At 39.4% G+C, this 20817-nt stretch overlaps 1 protein-coding gene across 6 annotated transcripts in view; it reads right to left on the reverse strand.

Moving 5' to 3' along the window:
- Positions 1–219: 219 nt before the first annotated feature.
- The window catches only part of LEKR1 (leucine, glutamate and lysine rich 1), a 229083-nt gene continuing 208485 nt past the window's right edge, over positions 220–20817 (reverse strand). For 4 of the 6 annotated variants that reach the window (XM_060394362.1, XM_060394355.1, XM_060394346.1 and 1 more), the window contains 2 exons: positions 19900–20199; positions 220–1720 (listed from right to left, as the gene is read on the reverse strand). In XM_060394362.1, the coding sequence (XP_060250345.1) occupies positions 1307–1720; positions 19900–20199 (714 nt within the window). In that variant the 3' untranslated portion in view covers positions 220–1306. The remainder of the gene's footprint in view (positions 1721–19899; positions 20200–20817) is intronic. The other 2 variants (XM_060394367.1, XM_060394359.1) reach the window with 1 other exon arrangement.

Here is a 20817-nt window from a genome sequence, read left to right on the forward strand (position 1 = left end):
TTGAAAAACTGGAGATAGACTTGATTTGGCTTAGTAACACTTTTTTTTGCACATGGGGGGGATTCCAGGTATCTTTAGATTCTCTCATCTACATGGTGGCCAAACAGCAGAGAGTTTGATGTGCCATATTTCACATGTGTTAGTATCATCCTAATCTGAGAGTAAGAAGCCTGGGAATCCATGATGCAGTCAGATGAAAGATTTGAATAAAATCAGTTATAGAAGAAAAATACATATTTATTATATGGAGAAAAGGATAGACAAATACTAGCATAAGGTAAACAGTTGCCTTTTACAAAACAGGAGGAACCTAAAGCTTTATGATTATATAAAATAGTTGGTCTGATTTCTGGTTTTAATTTTTCACTCTGAAAATAGAAAACATGCTAACAAGATGACCATTTTCAGGGGTAATAAAATTTGAATCACAAATTAGCACTATGTGCCTCTACTAAACTGTCTTGAATTAGTTCTCTACACAATAGCTACTGAATACCAGTTAAACCCAAAACTTGACCTGGAGTACCAGAGAGCATGTAATGGAGAAAATCTCTACCAAATAATACTTTCATGGCTAGGCTCCTTGTTATCTAAAATCTTCTCCATAGTTTTAGAAATAACCCATCTTTTTCTTGAACAGGAGTTGTTGTCCTTTTGTCTTCCTGAAGATTACCTATCATTACATCTGACCTCGCTTAAAAAGAAATTAGATTAACCAATTAGATTGTGAGGTGAAATAGAGAAAATTTGGTGATGATGAAGTTTGTGAATATTTGAACTAATAAGCAGTTTGAAAATGATTAAATTAAGGACTAAAGTCCTTTCATTTGCTATTTGGAATGCTAATTTCATCTATTTAACCTATTCAATTCAACACACAAATGAATAAACACCAACAAAACCAATATAATCTTGTGTGTGTGTGTGTGTGTGTGTGTGTGTGTGTGTGTAGAAATAGATCTGCTTGTAATAGTGCAAAAAAGTAGAAAAGATGCTATGGGTGAAAAATTTTACCTATGATCTCTAAAAGGGCATATTCATAGAGTACATCGAAACACACAATACATAAATACAGAGATTGGGTCTCTGGATTACCAACAACTTCATTATCTGTTGCAGTTTCAAGGGCCTCTTAGAAAATGTGGCTTCACAATTCATTAGCTTGTCCAATTGTTAAAAATATCCTTAAGTATGCATTCTCAATCTGCAGTAATAATTTGTAGTTTGTCATTCTTAATTACAGTGGGGCTCTGGACTCCAGGAAAGATAGAGACTCTGTGTGGAGCTGCCCCTGACTTCGGCTCCATCACTGCTGACTCAGTCTCCTCCTCAGAATAGCAGCCAGTCTCTGCCTGGTCTCACTGACTGAAGATGGTCGACCCCGGGGAGGATGTGGCTGGGGGACTGTGGGCAAACCTAAGCTGCTGACCCTGTTGGGCTGAGAAAAGGCTGCAGAAGTGGTGGGCTTCGACACTCCAGGCAGGCCAGGGATTTTGATTACTTTCTCAGAGTTCAGTCTTGCAAGCCTTCTCTCTCCCTGACCACTCCCAGCTGCAGCAGAGGAGGTTAGGCTGCCCTGGCTGAGGGAGCACGGTGACAGTGGCAACTGTCCGCTCAGCTTCCTGAGCTCCAGGAGTTGTTCTCTGGCTTGACTTAAAGCCTCCGTCAGTTCAAAGCGTTCTTCACACTCTCTACGCACTGTTTCCTGAAGAAAAGTGTTCTGAAATGAGAAAAAGGAAAGAAAAAGCAGCCATAGCTTTTAATAGTGGACATATGGACAGTTATTGGCAATATAAATTGATAATTGAACTGGAAATCAGAGGTCTGTGTTCTCTGACAGGGACAAATGAGTCAAAAATGCAAATGGCTTGTGAAGATGGAAAGAACTTTAAGAGAATATTTGGTTCAACCCTTGCAGTTTGCAGAAGAGGAATCAAGAATCAGGGTCACTCAGATGTTAGTGGTGCTGGAACCCAGAATGCCTGCTTCAGTAGGGCTTCAACTCCTCTGTGCCTGAGACAGTCTGTCCTACACATGTGACGCCTAATAAATATCTGTAGTGTCATTATGCTATTTTATAATGAAGGTACATAAGACAGTACATAAGACAGATAAAAATTGCTTAAATTAGAAAATTGAGAGAATAAAATATATCAGCTGTAGCATTTAGATAATAAAATCAGTGATTTTATGTGATGCTTTCTCAGAACTTAAATATACTGATGATTTGCTCTTTTGTGAGATATATATCAAAATGAAGAACAAAATCTGCTTTGAACTTCATTCAGCAATCACATATCAAGTTACTAGAAGCTATAGTGGTTGTAGTTCCTTCTCTCAAGAAGTTTGCACCATTGTAAGTTTGAGTAGAGCTGCTTCTTACATCCCCAACAGAGGTTGGAGCCAAGGGTAGAAGCAATGGGGGTTAAAGAGACACAATAATTTTTTAGTAGCCAGAGCTGTCTAAGGATACTCTGAAGGGTTGAATCTCACTTGACTGGGAAGTAGTGGAGCAAATATAAACTTCAAATATGTGACTAGACATCATTACAACTTCTTCAAATATTGAGACTCTACATTTCTAGTTGAAGAAGATAGCCATCTTTCATCTATGGAATTCATCAAAATTACTTCAAGCTCCATGGTAAAAACTGGGTCTTGAATCTCCCTAATGTCCTGACATTCATGTCTGCAGGATCTCAGAAAAGAGATTGAAAAGTAAATAACTAAAAATGGTATCCAGGAACTTCTCTGCTGGTCCAGTGGTTAAGAATCTGCCTTGCAATGTAGGGGATGCAGTTTCCATCCCTGGTCAGGGAATGAAGATCCCACATGCTATAAAGCAACTAAGCCTACAGGCAGCAACTACCGAGCCTGCACACTCTGGCGCCCAGGAGCCAAAACTAGAGAGTCGGTGTGTCATAAGAAACAAATAAATATTTTTTAAAAAGAAAGAAAATGATATCCAAATAAGTAACTACAGTTAAAGTGATCATGCTATAGGATTCTTCACCTGAAAATGACTTTCTACCTGTTTAGGTTGTTTGTAAAAATCAGCCAAGGCATTCCCAAGGCTGACGTTCGGTGGAAAGCATCCTCCTAAGTGCTTACTGACTAATCTGCTGTCAGTAGAACTAAAAACAAAGCATCAGGGAAAGTAGCATCTTCCTGTATTTGAGTTCCTGTGATTACAGTCAGAACTCCATTCGATTCCAAATTTGGTAATCAAAATTGAAGAATATGGAGCAATTCCAGATAAACAGTTGCACACTAATATTCTATAAAATCAGCGGCATGTCTGGGTCAAACAAACTCTCGTTATTTACATATATTAGCAGTAGACATACATGATCCACATATTCACATATTTTTTAAAAAAATAATAGGGGTTAGTTACTCAATTTCAGTTAATTTTTTTTTTTTTTTAAGGAACAGGAGACCAAGGATGGTGTTTGTGGCTTTATCATCTGGTTCTCCTTAACTCTTCCTGAAATACTTGTTGAAAAGGCAGGAGAAGGAGGGCTAGAGAAGAGGTTAATAAAGTGCCTTGTTAGGTGTCTTCTCATTTTCTGCTCCCAACAATTATGTTTGACCAAGAAAGACACTGAAGCCCATACGTGCTTTGTAATTTGCTGAGAGTAACCCAGCTTTGAAATGGTGGGGCCCCTGCTTGCCGCTAGAGCCAGCTCCAAGCTGCTTATGCCTAAATTAAGGGTCTAATTAATTATATCAAGCAGGCAGAGAGGCCATTTTGTTCCAGAACAATGAATCAATAAAAAACAGTAAGACATTGCATCTGGTTTTGTCCAACTTTTCTATATTTAAACTTTCTTTTAAAAGGGAAAATCATCAATGCATTTTGTTTTTTGTCTACTAGTAGAGTAAGCAGGCAAAATGTATTGAAGTGGTTAGATTCATGAGGCCTTAAATAAATTAGTATAGAAATTTCCTCGAATAAGAAAGCTATGGGAAAGAGTTAATTTTATTTAAATATATAAAAGAAAAAATTATAGAAGTTAACAACGTGGTCAATACATGGGTGACACAAATAAAAGGTGCACAAATATGGAAGGATAAAGTGATGGACGATATGACAACAAGGGCTCTCATTAAAAGGAAAAGAAAACTCAATCCATTTACAAAATTAAATTCAAATCTCAAAGGAAAGGAGTAGTACTCTGTGGAAAACATCTTCAGAGGAAGTTACTCAAAAGCCATTTCAGGCAAGGAGAAACTCTACTGAAGGAGAAAACGAAAAGATGGAGTGAACCCAAAGATGTCCCGGTAACAAGTACAGTGGGAGCAAAGTACCTGCCAACTCCAGACTGAATTTTGGAAGCACTGCTGACCACCTTGGTCCGGGGCCCTCTGCTCTGGAACTCATCCTTCTTTGAGGCTATTTGCTTCCAGAACAAAGGAAAAATTCTCTTTCTTTTATTATTCCCCAAATTGAGAGAACCTCTAAACTGAGAATAGGATCCAAAGATAGGTCTACTATTTTGTCTTTGCTGTAAACACTAAGAAATCTCAGATGAATCTCACAATATCTGTATCTCCTCTGACACTTAATATTACCCACCTTCTTTAACATTTGGATTATAACTCAATTTTGTAGTTCAGGTGTTAGAATTTATTCAGTTGTGGAATAAATAAATGAAATAGAACATATCAAGTTTGGGGGATTGCTGTTTCAGAGTTGGAGTGTATGTGACAGGGCGTGACAGGAGCACACACGGATGTGGCCAGAGTCAGTGAGATACTTTAGTGGAAAGTTCCATATGTGAAAAAGAATCATTACTTGTGGGTAGATGGAATTGCTGATGTTTTTGTCAGGTTAGGTTGTTGCAGAATTTTAATATCTATTTTCATTGAACAACATGGGAAAATATCTAAGATGGAACATGTTCAGTAAGACTGAAAATCATGGGTAAATACAAGAATAATCAGTGAAGCTACAGCATTCTAAAAGTTTTAGGTAAAAGCATCTTTGGCCATATTTTAATATGGCAAAATAGTGTTATCACTGGATTGCAAGTAAACTGTAAGTCAAAATGGAATAGAAGGCATGAGTCAGATGAAGAGGGGCAGTGGGTTTTCCAGGCAGAGTGGGCAGTGATGCAAATGCCCGGCAGTGAGAGAGGGAGAGTCACATCTTGGGAAGGTACATGGCTTAGTATGACTCCGGGGCAGAGTGCAGAGAACTGGAGAGACCAGGACTGAGGCAGCGAGAGCAAGCAGGATCAGATCAAGGATGATTTTGACAACCTGCTAATAGTAGAGTTTTAACTCAATTCTGAGGGCCATATGCAGTCTTGAAAGATTTGTTTAAGCAGGGGCTGGCATGGTCAAATTTACAATAAAGGAAGATCCTTTTGCCAGTTCTGTAGAAAGTAGCCCTGAGTGGGGAGGGATAGGAAGAAGGAAGGACAGGAGGTCAATTTTCATGCAGCAGGTTCATATCCCAAGTGCCCCTTGGTTGGGGTGGTCGAGGAGAAGGGGAGCTAGCATTCCTGAGTCCTTAACCCATGCCAGTTGGGTGAGAACATTATCTATAGATATGCCTACAATATTTTCAGATGATGGCCACGCTGAACAGACTTAAAATATGGCTTAATTGCACTCCTACTGGGAAAATAAATGTCAAAATGAAAATATAAATTAGCTCACCATCTGTATGAAATTTCTAGTATTAAAAAAAATGGTCAATTTCCCCCACTCTTTGTAATGTAAGAATGGTTTATTTTTATGTTTGTTTTCTTTTTTATCCTTAGAGACAGCTGGATTGCTTTCAATTCCAAACACAGTGGAAGAAGCAAGGCAAGGCTTTGCTGGATAACTTGATCATTCTGAAGGTGAGAATTCCATTTGTGATGGCAATCCGCTGTATTTGGCATAATTTGGGGGGAACATGCCAGGAAAGCAAGTTCTCAGTGAAGAAGCAGCACAGATGGGTGTCTTTGTTCATGCTTTATACCCAGTGAGGTCTGAACCAGTTATGCAGTGATCAGATTACAGTTTCCACCAACCCAAACTAGATCTCTCCCAGGGTGAGTGGGTGGCTGGCCAACTGGTGGGGAGCTGAGGTGAAAGAGACTCTGTGGAAAAGGTGTGGAAACCAGAAAGATGAGTGGGTGTTAGCAAAGGATGTGCCCAACCTTCCATTTAAGACTTCTGTTCAACTAATCTGATCAGCCAAAACACTGCAGTGGAAATGGCCTTTTGGTAAGGCAGGGAGGAGAATCTGAATAAATTTCCAGGAAAGAAGCAAAATGGATGTTAGGCGGGTTGTTCTTAAAATTGTTTTCTATGCTTGCAAACATAATGGACACTGAAATAACCATGGCAGACATACTAAAACAGAAGAGACGGAGGGCGATAGTCCCTTGAACTGATAGCCTTCAAGAGCAGATTTTAGAATGGAGAGGAAGAGGCCATGAAGACATAGTGTTCAGGATTTACTTTCTAAGTCAGTAAGCTAATTTTAGTTGAGACTTAATTAACATTAATTAGATACAACAAAAACAGTTTCTCCATATTTTTCTCATTCTGTCAAATTTTTGGCATCCATACTCCATACCAGGGCTGACTCTCCAACACGTGAAAGACAGTTTTGCCTGGATCTCCCTCTCCATGACTGGAGACCCTTGGTCTGAGGTCCCTACCCCTCAGAACAGCCCCTCTCCACCCACCACCCCATCTGCCCCTGTTCCTGTGAAGCTGGAAGGCAGAGAGCCTCCATTTACCCCTTTACTCTTTGGAAGACACTTCAGTGTTCTCTTTATTAGGTTCAGAGAACTACTCACTTTTTAATTGACTCACTGATTTCTCATAAATGGAGTTACCAGAGAAACATGTGCCATTTTTCTCTATATCAAATAAATATACAAACAAATGCATATCCTAAAACTAGGCATATTCTTCTTTCAGAAAAGCTATTTATGTTTTCAAATGTATGTATTCCTAAAATTTAATCTTAGAGTTTACATAAATCCATCCTTACCAGATATGTTAGTAACATTTCCTAAATAAATAGGCCTTCTTCTTCTTTTTTTTTTTTTTTTAATAGGCTTTACATTTGGAGCTTCCCTGGTGGCTCAGATGGTAAAGAATCTGCCTGCAATGCAGGAGACCTGGGTTTGATCCCTGGGTTGGGAAGATCCCCTGGAGGAGGGCATGGCAACCCATACCAGTATTCTTGCTTGGAGAATTTCATGGACAGAGGAGCCTGGCAGGCTACAGTCCATGGGATCTCAAAAGAGTTGGACATGACTGAGGGACTTTCACTTTCACTTTACATTTGGAAAATATTGACAACACCAAAAATTTTAAAACTCAGGGGCTTCTCGGGTGGCTCAGTGGTAAAAAACCCACCTGCCAATGCAGGAGACGTGGGTTTGATCCCTGGGTTAGGAAGATGCCCTGGAGAAGGAAATGGCAACGTAGTCCAGTACTCTTGTCTGGGAAATCCCATGGATAGAGGAACCTGGTGAGCTACAGTCTATGGGGTCTCAAAAAAGTTGGACATGACTTAGCAATTAAACAACAGCAACAACAAATGGAGAGGCTACCCTGGATCTGCAGGAGCATATGCATCTTATTAACTTTCAACAATTCAAAACTGAATTTAAAAACCTATCTGAAATCAAAATTCTTGTACAGGAGATTGTGAGTCTAAGTTGCAGGCTCCCTTCTTTAGACACTTTCATTCCTTAGAGTCCTTGCCCTGGGTGACCTCATTTAGTTCCAAGGCTTAGGATGTGTGGATGTCTCTGAAATCAGTATCTCTCCTCGGTCATCCCTGAACATATTGTCCATTCAACACCTCCATTTGGATATCTAACAGATATGTTAAGGTTGACACGTCCCAAATCAAATTTTTGATATTCCTCCCAATTGTATTCCTTAACTAGTGTTTTCCATCTTAGTAATGGCACTTTCATTCACTCAGTTGTTGAGACACCAAACTTTGGCGTTATCTTTGACCCCTCTTACCCTTCTTCATCATCCCACCCATCAGCAACTTCTGTTACCTCCACCTAGGAAATATATACCAAATATATACCAAATCTGGCCAATTGTCACCTCGTTTATGATGATGACCAACAATGCTTTTCTAGACCTTTTCAAGGACCTTGTAATAGGTCTTTCTGCTTTCATTTTGCCCTGCCCCCTTCAACCTATTTTCCACGCAGTAGTCAGAGTGATTCTCTAAAAATAAGTCAAATCATGTCACTCCCTTATTCAACATTGCCAGGTAGCTTTTCACCACACCTAGGAAACAATCCAAAATCTTTTAAAAAAATTATTTATTTTTGGTTGTACTGGTTCTTCACTGATGTGCATGGGCTCTCTCTAGTTGCAGTGAGCAAGGGCTACTCTCTAGTTGTGGAGTGAGGGCCTCTCATTGTGATGGCTCCTCTTGTTGTGGAGCACAGGCTCTAGGGTGCCTAGGCTTTAGTAGTTGCGCACACAGACTCAGTAGTTGTGGCTCCTGGGCTTAGTTGCTCCACAGTATGCGGAATCTTACTGGATCATGGATTGAACCTGTGTCCTCTGCAATGGCAGGTGGATTCTTATCCACTGTGCCACCAGGGAAGTCCAACAATCCAATGTCTTCATTGTTTTTCAGTCACTAAATCTTGTCTGACTCTTTGCAACTCCTGACTGAAGCACATCAGGCTCCTCTGTCTTCCACTGTCTCCTGGAGTTTGCTCAAATTCATGTCCATTGAGTTGGTGATGCTATCTAACCATCTTATCCTCTGTCACCCCCTTCTCCTTTTGTCTTCAGTCTTTCCCAGCATCAAGGTCTTTTCCAGTGAGTTGGCTCTTCACATCAGGTGGCCAAAGTATTGGAGCTTCAGTTTCAACATCAGTCTCTCCAATGAATATTCAGAGTTGATTTCCTTTAGGATTTACTGGTTTGATCTCCTTGTAGTCCAAGGGATGCTCAGAAGAGAAGCCAAAGTTGGAAGATGTCCAAAGTCTTTAACGCCTTCAAAGATTCCACATGAATTGGCCCCTCCAACCTTGCTTCCTACCACTCCCTCCTTGCTCACTAAGCTCCAGCAATGCTTGCTGACTTCCTTGTGGTTTCTCAAAGGTTCCCAGGATGCTTCTTGCCACAGGGCCTTTGCACTTCCTATTCAATCTGTCTGGAATGTTCTTTTTCTTACTTCAGGTCTGCTTGAATATTATCTTCTCAGAGAGACCTCTGACCATCCCATCGAATATAACACTTCATATATATGTAGGTATGTGAGTATATATATATTCTACTTCAGTAGACAAAGATTAAAAAACAAAAACAACCAGCTATATTAGGCTGGATGTAGATTCTGTGGGTTCACTGAAGAGTACTCCTTTTGTTTGTACTTGAAGAATAAACAGAAATGTTTCAGGTACCTGTTACTAAAATTTAAGCTAGAATCTGCTTTGTCTTTATTTTAAAATTTTCTCTAATCTTAAAAAATATCTCATTAAGTTTCATATTCTGTTGTTTATTTGCTGTACTTATAACTTTCCTGTATTCTCTTCTATAACTTTGTCCTTTATCCTTTCCTCTGCTTCCCTATCTTGTCAGGTCCTCTATATCATTTACTCTTTTCCATTATTTTAAATTATTTTAAAAAATTAGTTTATTATACATAGTTAAAGATTAAAATAATACTATAATATTATAATGAAATAAAGCATTTACTTCTTCACACTTTTAGGTTCTGCCTCCTAGAAATAATCATTTTCAGGTTTTTAAGCTGTTTCTAATGATATTTATATCCATAGTCCTAAATAATGTTATTATATAGCTACCTCATGGTTTTCAATTTTGAAGTCATTATCTACTGATTTCATAGAATGAAAGATGAAGATTTAGCTTCCTTACAGTTGTTTCACCTTCCATTAGAAGATGTTTCTGCTCCCTTAGGAGAGGCTCCTATCACAATTTTATTGAAAAACCTTCCCAATTTCTACCACAATTTAGTCAAATCTATATTCCACCTTATATGATTATAGTATATAAGTATATGTACACCTTAGCCATGCAGTGTACTATGATTACATTTCCTTTCTTTCACAGTTCCCTTCTGGAGTTTATTATTATCCCATTATTCATCTGCTTAGTTTTCTAGGTGTTGATAAACAATTTTTCACCAAATCTACTTACAGAAGTGTAAATATCCTCTCAACACATTGAAGCACTCCATGTAATCTATCCATTCTCTTTCTTTTTCCCTCAGAGACATACTTCTAAAAATCTGCCATTCTTTTACTGAACTCAGTCTGGTTATTCTCTAAGTCTGCTGCACTGCTGTCATCCTTGGATTTCTTCCCACCATCGTCCTGGTCCTGGGGATTCCCACAACCTCTCTCCTGTGTTGGAATGCTCATTTCCTGATTCCTGTGTCTTCTCCTTTCTTAGTTTACTCCCTCATTGTGGAGCTTCCTGAGAAAGACTGCAAGGGAAGTACCAGGAGGCACGACCTCGTCCAAGGTAAGGAGCAGCAGCTGCACTTTGCTGGAGCAGCCGTGAAGAGATACCCAACGTCCAAGGTAAGAGAAACCCAAGTAAGACAGTAGGTGTTGCAGGAGGGCATCAGAGGGCAGAAACACTGAAACCATAATCACAGAAAACGAGCCAAGCTGATCACACGGACCACAGCCTTGTCTAACTCAATGAAACTAAGCCATGCCGTGTGGGACCACCCAAGACGGGCGGGTCATGGTGGAGAGGTCTGACAGAATGTGGTCCACTGGAGAAGGGAATGGCAAACCACTTCAGTATTCTTGCCTTGAGAACCCCATGAACAGTATGAAAAGGCCAAATAGTAGGATAGTGAAAGAGGAACTCCCCAGGTCAGTAGGTGCCCAGTATGCTACTGGAGATCAGTGGAGAAATAACTCCAGAAAGAATGAAGGGATGGAGCCAAAGCAAAAACAATACCCAGCTGTGGATGTGACTGGTGATAGAAGCAAGGTCCGATGCTGTAAAGAGCAATATTGCGGAAGAACTTGAAATGTTAGGTCCATGAATCAAGGCAAATTGGAAGTGGTCAAATAGGAGATGGCAAGAGTGAATGTCGACATTTCAGGAATCAGTGAACTAAGATGGACTGGAATGGGTGAATTTAACTCAGATGACCATTATATCTACTACTGTGGGCAGGAATCCCTTAGAGAAATGCAGTAGCCATTATGGTCAACAGAAGGGTCCGAAATGCAGGACTTGGATGCAGTCTCAAAAATGACAGAATGATCTTGTTCATTCAATATCACGGTGATCCAAGCCTATGCCCCAAACAGTAATGCTGAAGAAGCTGACGTTGAATGGTTCTTTGAAGACCTACAAGACCTTTTAGAACTAACACCCAAAAAAGATGTACTTTTCATTGTAGGGGACTGGAATGCAAAAGTAGGAAGTCAAGAAACACCTCGAGTAACAGGCAAATTTGGCCTTGGAGTACGGAATGAAGCAGGGCAAAGGCTAATAGAGTTTTCGCCAAGAAAATGCACTGGTCATAGCAAACACCCTCTTCCAACAACACAAGAGAAGACTCTACACATGGACATCACCAGATGGTCAAGACCGAAATCAGACTGATTATATTCTTTGCAGCCAAAGATGGAGAAGCTCTATATAGTCAGCAAAAACAAGACCGGGAGCTGACTGTGGCTCAGATCATGAACTCCTTATTGCTAAATTCAGACTTCAATTGAAGAAAGTAGGGAAAACCACTAGACCATTCAGGTATGACCTAAATCAAATCCCTTAGGATTATACAGTAGAAGTGATAAACTGATTTAAGGGACTAGATCTGATAGACAGAGTGCCTGATGAACTATGAACAGAGGTTTGTGACATTGTATAGGAGACAGGGATCAAGACCATCCCCAAGGAAAAGAAATGCAAAAAAGCAAAATGGCAGTCTGACAAGGCCTGACAAATAGCTGTGAAAAGAAGAGAAGTGAAAAGCAAAGGAGAAAAGGAAAGATATAAGCATCTGAATGCAGAGTTCCAAAGAATAGCAAGAAGAGATAAGAAAGACTTCCTCAGCGATTAATGCAAAGAAACAGAGGAAAACAACAGAATGAGAAGACTAGAGTTCTCTTCAAGAAAATTAGAGATACCAAGGGAACATTTCATGGAAAGATGGGCTGGATAAAGGATAGAAATGGTATGGACCTAACAGAAGCAGAAGATATTAAGAAGAGGTGGCAAGAATACGCAGAAGAACTGTACAAAAAGATCTTCATAACCCAGATAATCATGACGGTGTGGTCACTCACCTAGAGCCAGACATTCTGGAATGTGAAGTCAAGCGGGCCTTAGAAAGCATCACTACGAACAAAGCTAGTGGAGGTGATGGAATTCCAGTTGAACTATTTCAAATCCTGCAAGATGATGCTGTGAAAGTGCTGCACTCAATATGTCAGCAAATTTGGAAAACTCAGCAGTGGCCACAGAACTGGAAAAGGTCAGTTTTCATTCCAATCCCAAAGAAAGGCAATGCCAAAGAATGCTCAAACTACTACACAATTGCACTCATCTCACACCTAGTAAAGTAGTGCTCAAAATTCTCCAAGCCAGGCTTCAGCAATATGTGAAATGTGAACTTCCTGATGTTCAAGCTGGTTTTAGAAAAGGCAGAGAGGAACCAGAGATCAAATTGCCAACATCTGATAGATCACAGAAAAAGCAAGAGAGTTCCAGAAAAGCATCTATTTCTGCTTTATTTACAATGCCAAAGCCTTTGACTGTGTGGATCACAATAAACTGCGGAAAATTCTGAAAGAGATGGGAATACCAGACCACCTAACCTGCCTCTTGAGAAATCTGTATGCAGGTCAGGAAGCAACAGTTAGAACTGGACATGGAACAACAGACTGGTTCCAAATAGGAAAAGGAGTAGGTCAAGGCTGTATATTGTCACCCTGCTTATTTAACTTCTATGCAGAGTACATCCTGAGAAACACTGGGCTCGAAGAAGCACAAGCTGGAATCAAGATTGCCGGGAGAAATATCAATAACCTCAGATATGCAGATGACACCACCCTTATGGCAGAGAGTGAAGAGGAACTAAAAAGCCTCTTGATGAAAGTGAAAGAGGAGAGTGAAAAAGTTGGCTTAAAGCTCAACATTCAGAAAACGAAGATCATGGCATCTGGTCCCATCACTTCATGGGAAATAGATGGGGAAACAGTGGAAACAGTGTCAGGCTTTATTTTTGGGTTCCAAAATCACTGCAGATGGTGATTGCAGCCATGAAATTAAAAGACGCTTACTCTAGTCAAGGCTATGGCTTTTCCAGTGATCATATATGGAAATGAGAGTTGGACTGTGAGGAAAGCTGAAGTATTGATGCTTTTGTACTGTGGTGTTGGAGAAGACTCTTGAGAGTCCCTTGGACTGCAAGGAGATCCAACCACTTCATTCTGAAGGAGATCAGCCCTGGGATTTCTTTGGAAGGAATGATGCTAAAGCTGAAACTCCAGTACTTTGGCCACCTCATGCGAAGAGTTGATTCATTGGAAAAGACTCTGATGCTGGGAGGGATTGGGGGCAGGAGGAGAAGGGGACGACAGAGGATGAGATGGCTGGATGGCATCACTGATTCAATGGACATGAGTTTGGGTAAACTCTGGGAGTTGTGATGGACAGGGAAGCCTGGTGTGCTGCGATTCATGGGGTCGCAAGAGTCGGACATGACTGAGCGACTGAACTGAACTGAACTGAATGTCTGAAAATATCTTTGACGCTTGCATTTAATTGATCATTTGGCAAGATATAGAATCCTAGATTGGAAATAATTTTCGTTAATGTTTTTAATTCCTTATGTTTATCCTTAAAGTAGTGACAGTTCATGATGAAGTGCTTTGGTATGTTTGCTTTGCCATCCATCATGCTGAGTGGACTTGTTCAATATAGAAATCCCCTTCAGTACTTAGAAAATTTATTTTTGGAGTAGATTAATTCCTGGATAGTTTTCTCCCTTCCATTTTCTCTGTTCTCTCTTTCTGGAACTCCTATTAATGAAGTATTAGATATCCTGGCTTGATCCTCTAATATTCTTTTCTTCTCTCCATCTTGTTACCTTTTCTTCTACTTTCTGTGTTATTTCTTCATTTTTATCATTTAAGCCAAATATTATATTTTTATTTCAGTTCTTGTACTTTGATACTCATTTCTGTTCTCTTTTTATAGCCCTCTGTTCACGTTTCATAGATATAAAATCTTCTCTTTTGTCTCTAAGGATATGAATTATGCTCTTTTTTGACACTTTTTCTTCCCACATTGTTCTTTTTTTGCTTATTTGTTTGATCCTGATTCTGTCTTTCATATTAGAAGTGTTCCTCAAATGATAGGTTATTTTTGACTTTTGTGCTTAAAAATGAGTCTTCAAAATGTTACTGGAAACTCTGTGTGCCTACTAGGTAAGGGCTTGTTTACTGGTATATGTTTCATTGGACATGCATATAACTTTTAATTAAAAGTTATTTAGTGTTCAGAGGTACTAATAGTTGTTGGCACCCAGAGGTATTTTCTTTTTTTAAACTTCCTTTAATCAGTTAATCAGTGTCTTACAGTTTTTAGTGTATAAGTCTTTCAATTCATTGGTTAAGTTTATTCCTAAGCCAGAGGTATCTTCTTTTGAGCTAGCTCATTTTACCACAGAGGGCTCCTCCAATTTCCTGGGTATTGATATATAAGCTTGGTTGTCTGTGTTCTGGGAAGTGAGTGGGTGACAGGGACTGGGAGGTCTCACCCTGAAATATACAGACCTTCACTCTAGCTCTTGCCTTATATCATATCCCACTTTTGTGTATCCTCAAGTCCAAAGACTCTTGCATTCAGGTTTTCTAGAGTGTAAACCTTTAGTATCCTGCCAGGATGGTAGGTGGAGGCTGCCTGGGATTGCAGAGGGCATCTAAGCATCTGTTTGCACCTTTAAAAAACATTCAAACAGCCCTGTTTTCAGATCTACTCTTCTCTCCCACTTTGAGAGATATTTGGTGAGCCTTTGTAATGTGATTGGGTTTGCTCCTTTTTAGGATTCCATGGACTCCCACACTCTCCACAAGCATTAGGTTTCAATATCCATAGCCTGCTGATTATCTCTCATCCATACCTTACTTTCGGTTTTCCAAATTTTGGTCAACATTTTTTTTCATCAAATGTCATCTCCTTTCCTGTTCTTTTTACCTTATGTATTTATTCACTTTTAATTAATTTAGTGTCATTTTAGTGGTATTTGGGGATGGATGCAGAGATAAACATATGCATTTAATCATTTATGTTTAACCAAAAGCATTACCTTCTATTTTTGAATATCTTTCATCTTCATTAGATAACTATAGGAAGTGGGAAATTTAAAACTTCTGCCCCTTATGTTTTCTTTATCTATAGTTTTAAGTCAACAAAAATATTGAACTCTCTGTACTGGCTTTACTTTGATCTGTTTTTCACATTCTCCTTTTGGATCCAAGGCCCCAAACAATGGAGCCACACTGTCTTGGTAGAGCTCATATGGAGCTAGTAAGGAAGAAAAACTGGCAGCAAAAAGCATGGGATCTATTTTAAGCTGGTTTTAAATGATACTGTCCTGTTCTCTAACATATTATGTTTCTTTTCTGGCTTCTTATTTTTTTCAAACTGTTCCAATTTTTGATGTCTGTGTCTTTTCCTTGTAAAGAATTTCAGGAGCCCCTTTTTTACATTTAAATTTCCCATATAGTTTTACTTCCTATTTTTTCTCTTCTTATTGACCTGAACCTTTTGTTGCCTCACCTTCTTGACCCTTGTTTCTGTGGCAGCACTCCACTAATCCCTGCTCCATGGAGGAATATCCATTTTGCCCTTTGGAGGCTATGGCTTTCCTCCTATCCTTGAGAACTTTCCTTACACAATTAAAAACAAAGTCATACCTATTTTCTGGCCTCCTGAATGAGAGTGGGGTTTTCCTCTCTTTAATTAGCTTTCTTATTAGACTATTAATTTATCTTCTTTCAAATGGGAATTTATTCTCCACTTAAATGAGGCTTTTTTCCTCCAGAACCTGAGAAATTTCGAGTGTCTGGAACGCATGGTGACAAAAAGTAGTACTTTTTACTTTACATGCTAACAACCTCAGTTCTTTCTGGCTCATAATTCCTATCACTTGTATTAATTCATTTCCAATTTAATAAGAATGTTCTGGCCTTTAGCATTCTTAAACAGAGAAGCAGTCTTAATTATTTACTCTTACAGTTCAGTTGTAATTGTCTAACTTCTAGGGAAGCCTGCCCTCAGCCATGTCCCAAGGTAACTTTACTTTTGCTACAATCCCTTTCTATTTCCCAGTAATGATCTATGATCATTTATATTCCAGCTCAGTATCTTGTCTCTTTCCAAAGTCTGCATGTAAAAAAATTTCATCTCTGAGTGGTTTCCTGTTACAACCAACAAGCAGGAAGAATTCCAAATGTAGCTGCTTTTGTGTGAAAAAGATATTCGGTCTTCACTTTTAGTCTAGCTTCTCTTGCCAAAGTTACCTTCAGAGGCCCTGAGTTGGCAGACTATGAAATGGCCCCTGGTTATCCCCGCCCTCTTGCTATTCACAGCCTTCTGCAACCCCTTTGAGTTGAGTGTGGCCTGGAATTGTTGTTTCATCTCTAATGAATAGAACGTGGCAAAAGCAGTGGGATGCCACTTCTGAGATTAAGTTAGAGAGACTGTGGCTTCTATCTTGGGCACCCTCTCTTGAACTCTCTCTTTCTTACTCGCTTGTTTTGAGACAGACTAGCTGCCATGTTGCCAGGCTCTTCTATGGAAAAGTTCATGTTGGAAGGAATTGAGGGGGTCTTCTCTTCCCCTTCTTCAGCCAACATTGAACTGAGGCTCTCAGCCCAACAACCATGAGGAAGTAAATCCTGTTGACAACTACATAAGTGAGCTTGGAAGTCAACCTGCCCCCAGCTGAGCCTTTTAATGAGACTGCAGCAGCTGACACCCTAACACCAACCTCATGAGAGGTACTGAGCAAGAGGCATCCAGCTAAGCCACACATTCAGATCTCTGATACTCAGAAATAAATGTTCACTGTTTAAAGCCACTGATTTTGATGACAATCTGTTATATAACAATACATAACTAATGCAAGTCCTATGGCCAGATTGTTAACTTTTAGTCTGTGTTTTTTACATGGGAAATTTCTTTTTAGGTCATTCTTGCCTCTGGATGTCACTTTAACTGCTCAACATAATATTTTCTCTAAATTCCTCATTGAAAGCAGGGAATGGCAGTTGTCAGTCATGTTTATAATTGCATATTGATGACTAGCACAGTGCCTTGCACTTGAATATAGGCATTGGACTATTATATATTTCCTGGATTTGACCCTTTATAGTCTTGTTCTAGTTTATAAATTCTGAGAATAAATAAATGTCCTAGTTTATAAATAACTTTTCACTTTCCATATTGCCATTTCTTTGGGAGATTTAAGAGTTAGAAAACCTGCTGGTCTAGTTACTTTGGGCTTTCTCTCCTTTAACCTGCTGTCCCACCTCTAGAACTTCAACACTGCTGTCTTAGTTGAAGCATCACCTCTCCCCTTCTGCAGCAGAGCTGAGACCATGTGTATGCTGGCTCTTCCCACTCCTGCCTGGACTGGAGAAGCAGCCCCCTTTTCCAAGGGAGGTTGTGGCGCTGTGTTCCAACAGGAGACATTCAATCACACAACACCCTAACCATCTGGTAGAGTAAAGCATTAGTGTGTTTATCATTATTCTAAAAGTAAGAGAGAGAGAGAGAGAGGGTGTGTGTGTGTGTGTGTGTGTGTATTCTGGAGATTTGAGTGTCAAGCCTTAAGTCACTTGAAATTTTAGAAGTAGAATCACTAAAATTCAAGTATCCTAAAAGAGGAAATATAGAGATTCATGGAGATGAAATTTAGAGATCCAAATCTACGAAATTCAAATTTGAATCTTGGCTCCACCATGCTGGGTCATCTTAGAAATTATTCAAACATCTTGAGTCAGTTTCTCATCTGTAACATGGAAGTAATTCCTACTTTAATAGGGTTTTTAGGTATTATTCTTGATCCAATATTCTGTTCATTCCACATTTAACTTAAAATTTCTTTGCAATAGGTTCAGTTCATAATTATAATGATGGTATAAACTTTGAATTTTGGTTGACAATTTACAAATAGCAAGAAAACATGGTATATTTGTTAATAATTAATATTACCACTAGCACTTTCCTTTTATTCATCTTTAAAACACCAATGAAACCAAAAAATATTATTTATCACTAACATTCAGAATCTTCCTCCATTTGCCTTTATTTGCTATACTGTCATAAATAGGGTCAAATATTCTAGTATGACAATATTCTAATTCTTGGCTATTGGAAAATTGCCCACTGTTTTAATAAGTTTGGGTTACTACAACAAAATACCAGAGGCTGCATAGTTCAAACAACAAATATTATTTCTCAAAGTTTTGGAGACTGTGAAGTTCAAGATCAAAGTGCCAACAGATTTGGTGTCTGGTAAGGACCCTGATTCAAAATGGCCATTCTCTTACTGTGTCCTCACATGGTGAAAGGAGTGAGGAAGCTTTCTTTCGTAAGAGCACTAATTCCATTCAGGAGATTAGCTCATCTCTCAAGACACAATCACCTCTGGCAGACCCATCTCCACACATCATACTAGTGATTATATTTAACATATGAATTTGGGAAGACATTCAGTCCATAGCATCCACCATTTCTAAAATGGTCAGCAGTTCAGAAATAAGATTTTGTTAGGAAAACAAAATTCAAATCAAAATGAGTCTGTTGTTTAGTTGCTAAGTTGTGTCCAACTCTTTGCAACCCCATGGACTGTATCCTGCCAGGCTCCTCTGACCATAGGATTTCCTAGGCAAGAACTGAAGTGGGTTGCCATTTCCTTCTCCAAGGGATCTTCTTGACCTAGGGACTGGACCTGAGTCTTCTGCATTGCAAGTGGATTCTTTACCACTAAGCCACCAGGGAAGCCCCCAAATAAGTATGTTGTTGTTCTGTTGCCTAGTCATGTCTGACTCTTTGCGACTCCATGGACTGCAGCATGCCAGGTCCCTCATCTCCCAAAGTTTGCTGATGCCATAGACAAGAACTTGTCCACTCCTGTTTAAATAAAACACTGCTGAAATAATCGTGCATACACAGGAAAGAAGACAAATACATTATCTTACAACTTTAGAATGACAGAAAAATAAAACCTTAAAGAACAACTGTATTTAAAATATACTGTCTAAAATATTAAACAGCAAGTACTCTAAAAGTTTCTTTGGCAAAAATGTAATGTTTCAACAAATAAGACATAAATATATAAAGATTTCTAATCTTAGAGGTTTTAAATGGTCATTTGCAACACAGTAGAACTTGCCAAGGAAACCTTAGAGATTACATAGATAAATGTTTTATTTATTTTACAGAAAAGGAAGCCAGGTCCAGAGAGGTTAAATGCCTGCCTAAGCTGAAACTCCAATACTTTGGCCACCTGATGCAAAGAGCTGACTCATTTGAAAAGACCCTGATGCTGGGAAAGATTGAGGGCAGGAGGAGAAGGTGACAACAGAGGATGAGATGGTTGGATGGTATTACCAACTCGATGGACATGGGTTTGGGTGAACTCCCGGAGTTGGTGATGGACAGGGAGGCCTGGCATGCTGCAGTTCATGGGGTCACAAAGAGTCGGACACGATTGAGTGACTGAACTGAACTGAACTGAGGTTAAGGACAGAGCCGGGATATGACCCAGAACTTTAGTCCAGAACCTTCTGCATGACACCAAGCTACATTTCATGTCTTTGTTTGTTTATTTGTTGAAAGACCAGCACTCTTTCACTAACTGCATTGGTACCATCACCTGCTTCCTACCTCTTTCTGGGACTGGTTGAATTGCTCTATCAGTTGTGTTTGTGCCAGCATTACTCTTTCCAGTTCATCTGACTTCTTTTTCATTTCCTTCCTCAGGTCTTCTGAAACTGAACCATTACTGTCAATCTCCTTCTTCAAACGTGATTCAAATTCTACAACCAAACTTTTAAGGTTTTCAATTTCTTTCTCCTTTAATGCAGATTCTTCAGTATATTGAACATGGGATTTACGGAGTTTTTCTTCAAGAGCAGTGAGTTTGAATCTTAGATCTTTAGTAGCACCTTCGATTAAGTCGGATATCTGTAAGATAAGTCTTGCATTAGTTTATAGGTAATAGTCTCTAGGTATCCAGAGAATTCTCTTGGTTTTAAGAGTTTTATTCTACATAATTGGTATTCTCTTCTGATCTGATGAAAACAAATCTTATGACCTATATAGGCCTTCACGATTTTAAAAGTTAAGACTAAGATTTTATTTTTATCACTGAAAATGGAATTGCATTAATCACTTGAACATACTTTGAAATACCTAAATCTTTGTAACTGAACTGAACTACCAAGGACAACTCAAATCTTGATCAAGTGCCTGTCTGGACTAATTTTAGGGTAACTTTGGGACCTAGAAATACCTGATGTTTGGGGATGCATGTAGGAGAGCATCATAGCTACAGTCACTCAGTCAGTTCAGTTGCTCAGTCGTGTCCGACTCTTTGTAACCTCATGGACTGCAGCATGCCAGGCCTCCCTGTCCATTGCCAACTCCCGGAGTTTACTCAAACTCATGTCCATTGAGTCAGTGATGCCATCCAACCATCTCATCCTCTGTCATCCCCTTCTCCTCCTGCCTTCGATCTTTCCCAGCATCAGGGTCTTTTCAAATGAGTTAGTTCTTCACATCAGGTGGCCAAAGTATTGGAGT

The sequence above is a fragment of the Ovis aries genome, chromosome 1 (genome assembly GCF_016772045.2).
Source record: "Ovis aries strain OAR_USU_Benz2616 breed Rambouillet chromosome 1, ARS-UI_Ramb_v3.0, whole genome shotgun sequence".
Taxonomy (NCBI): domain Eukaryota; kingdom Metazoa; phylum Chordata; class Mammalia; order Artiodactyla; family Bovidae; genus Ovis; species Ovis aries.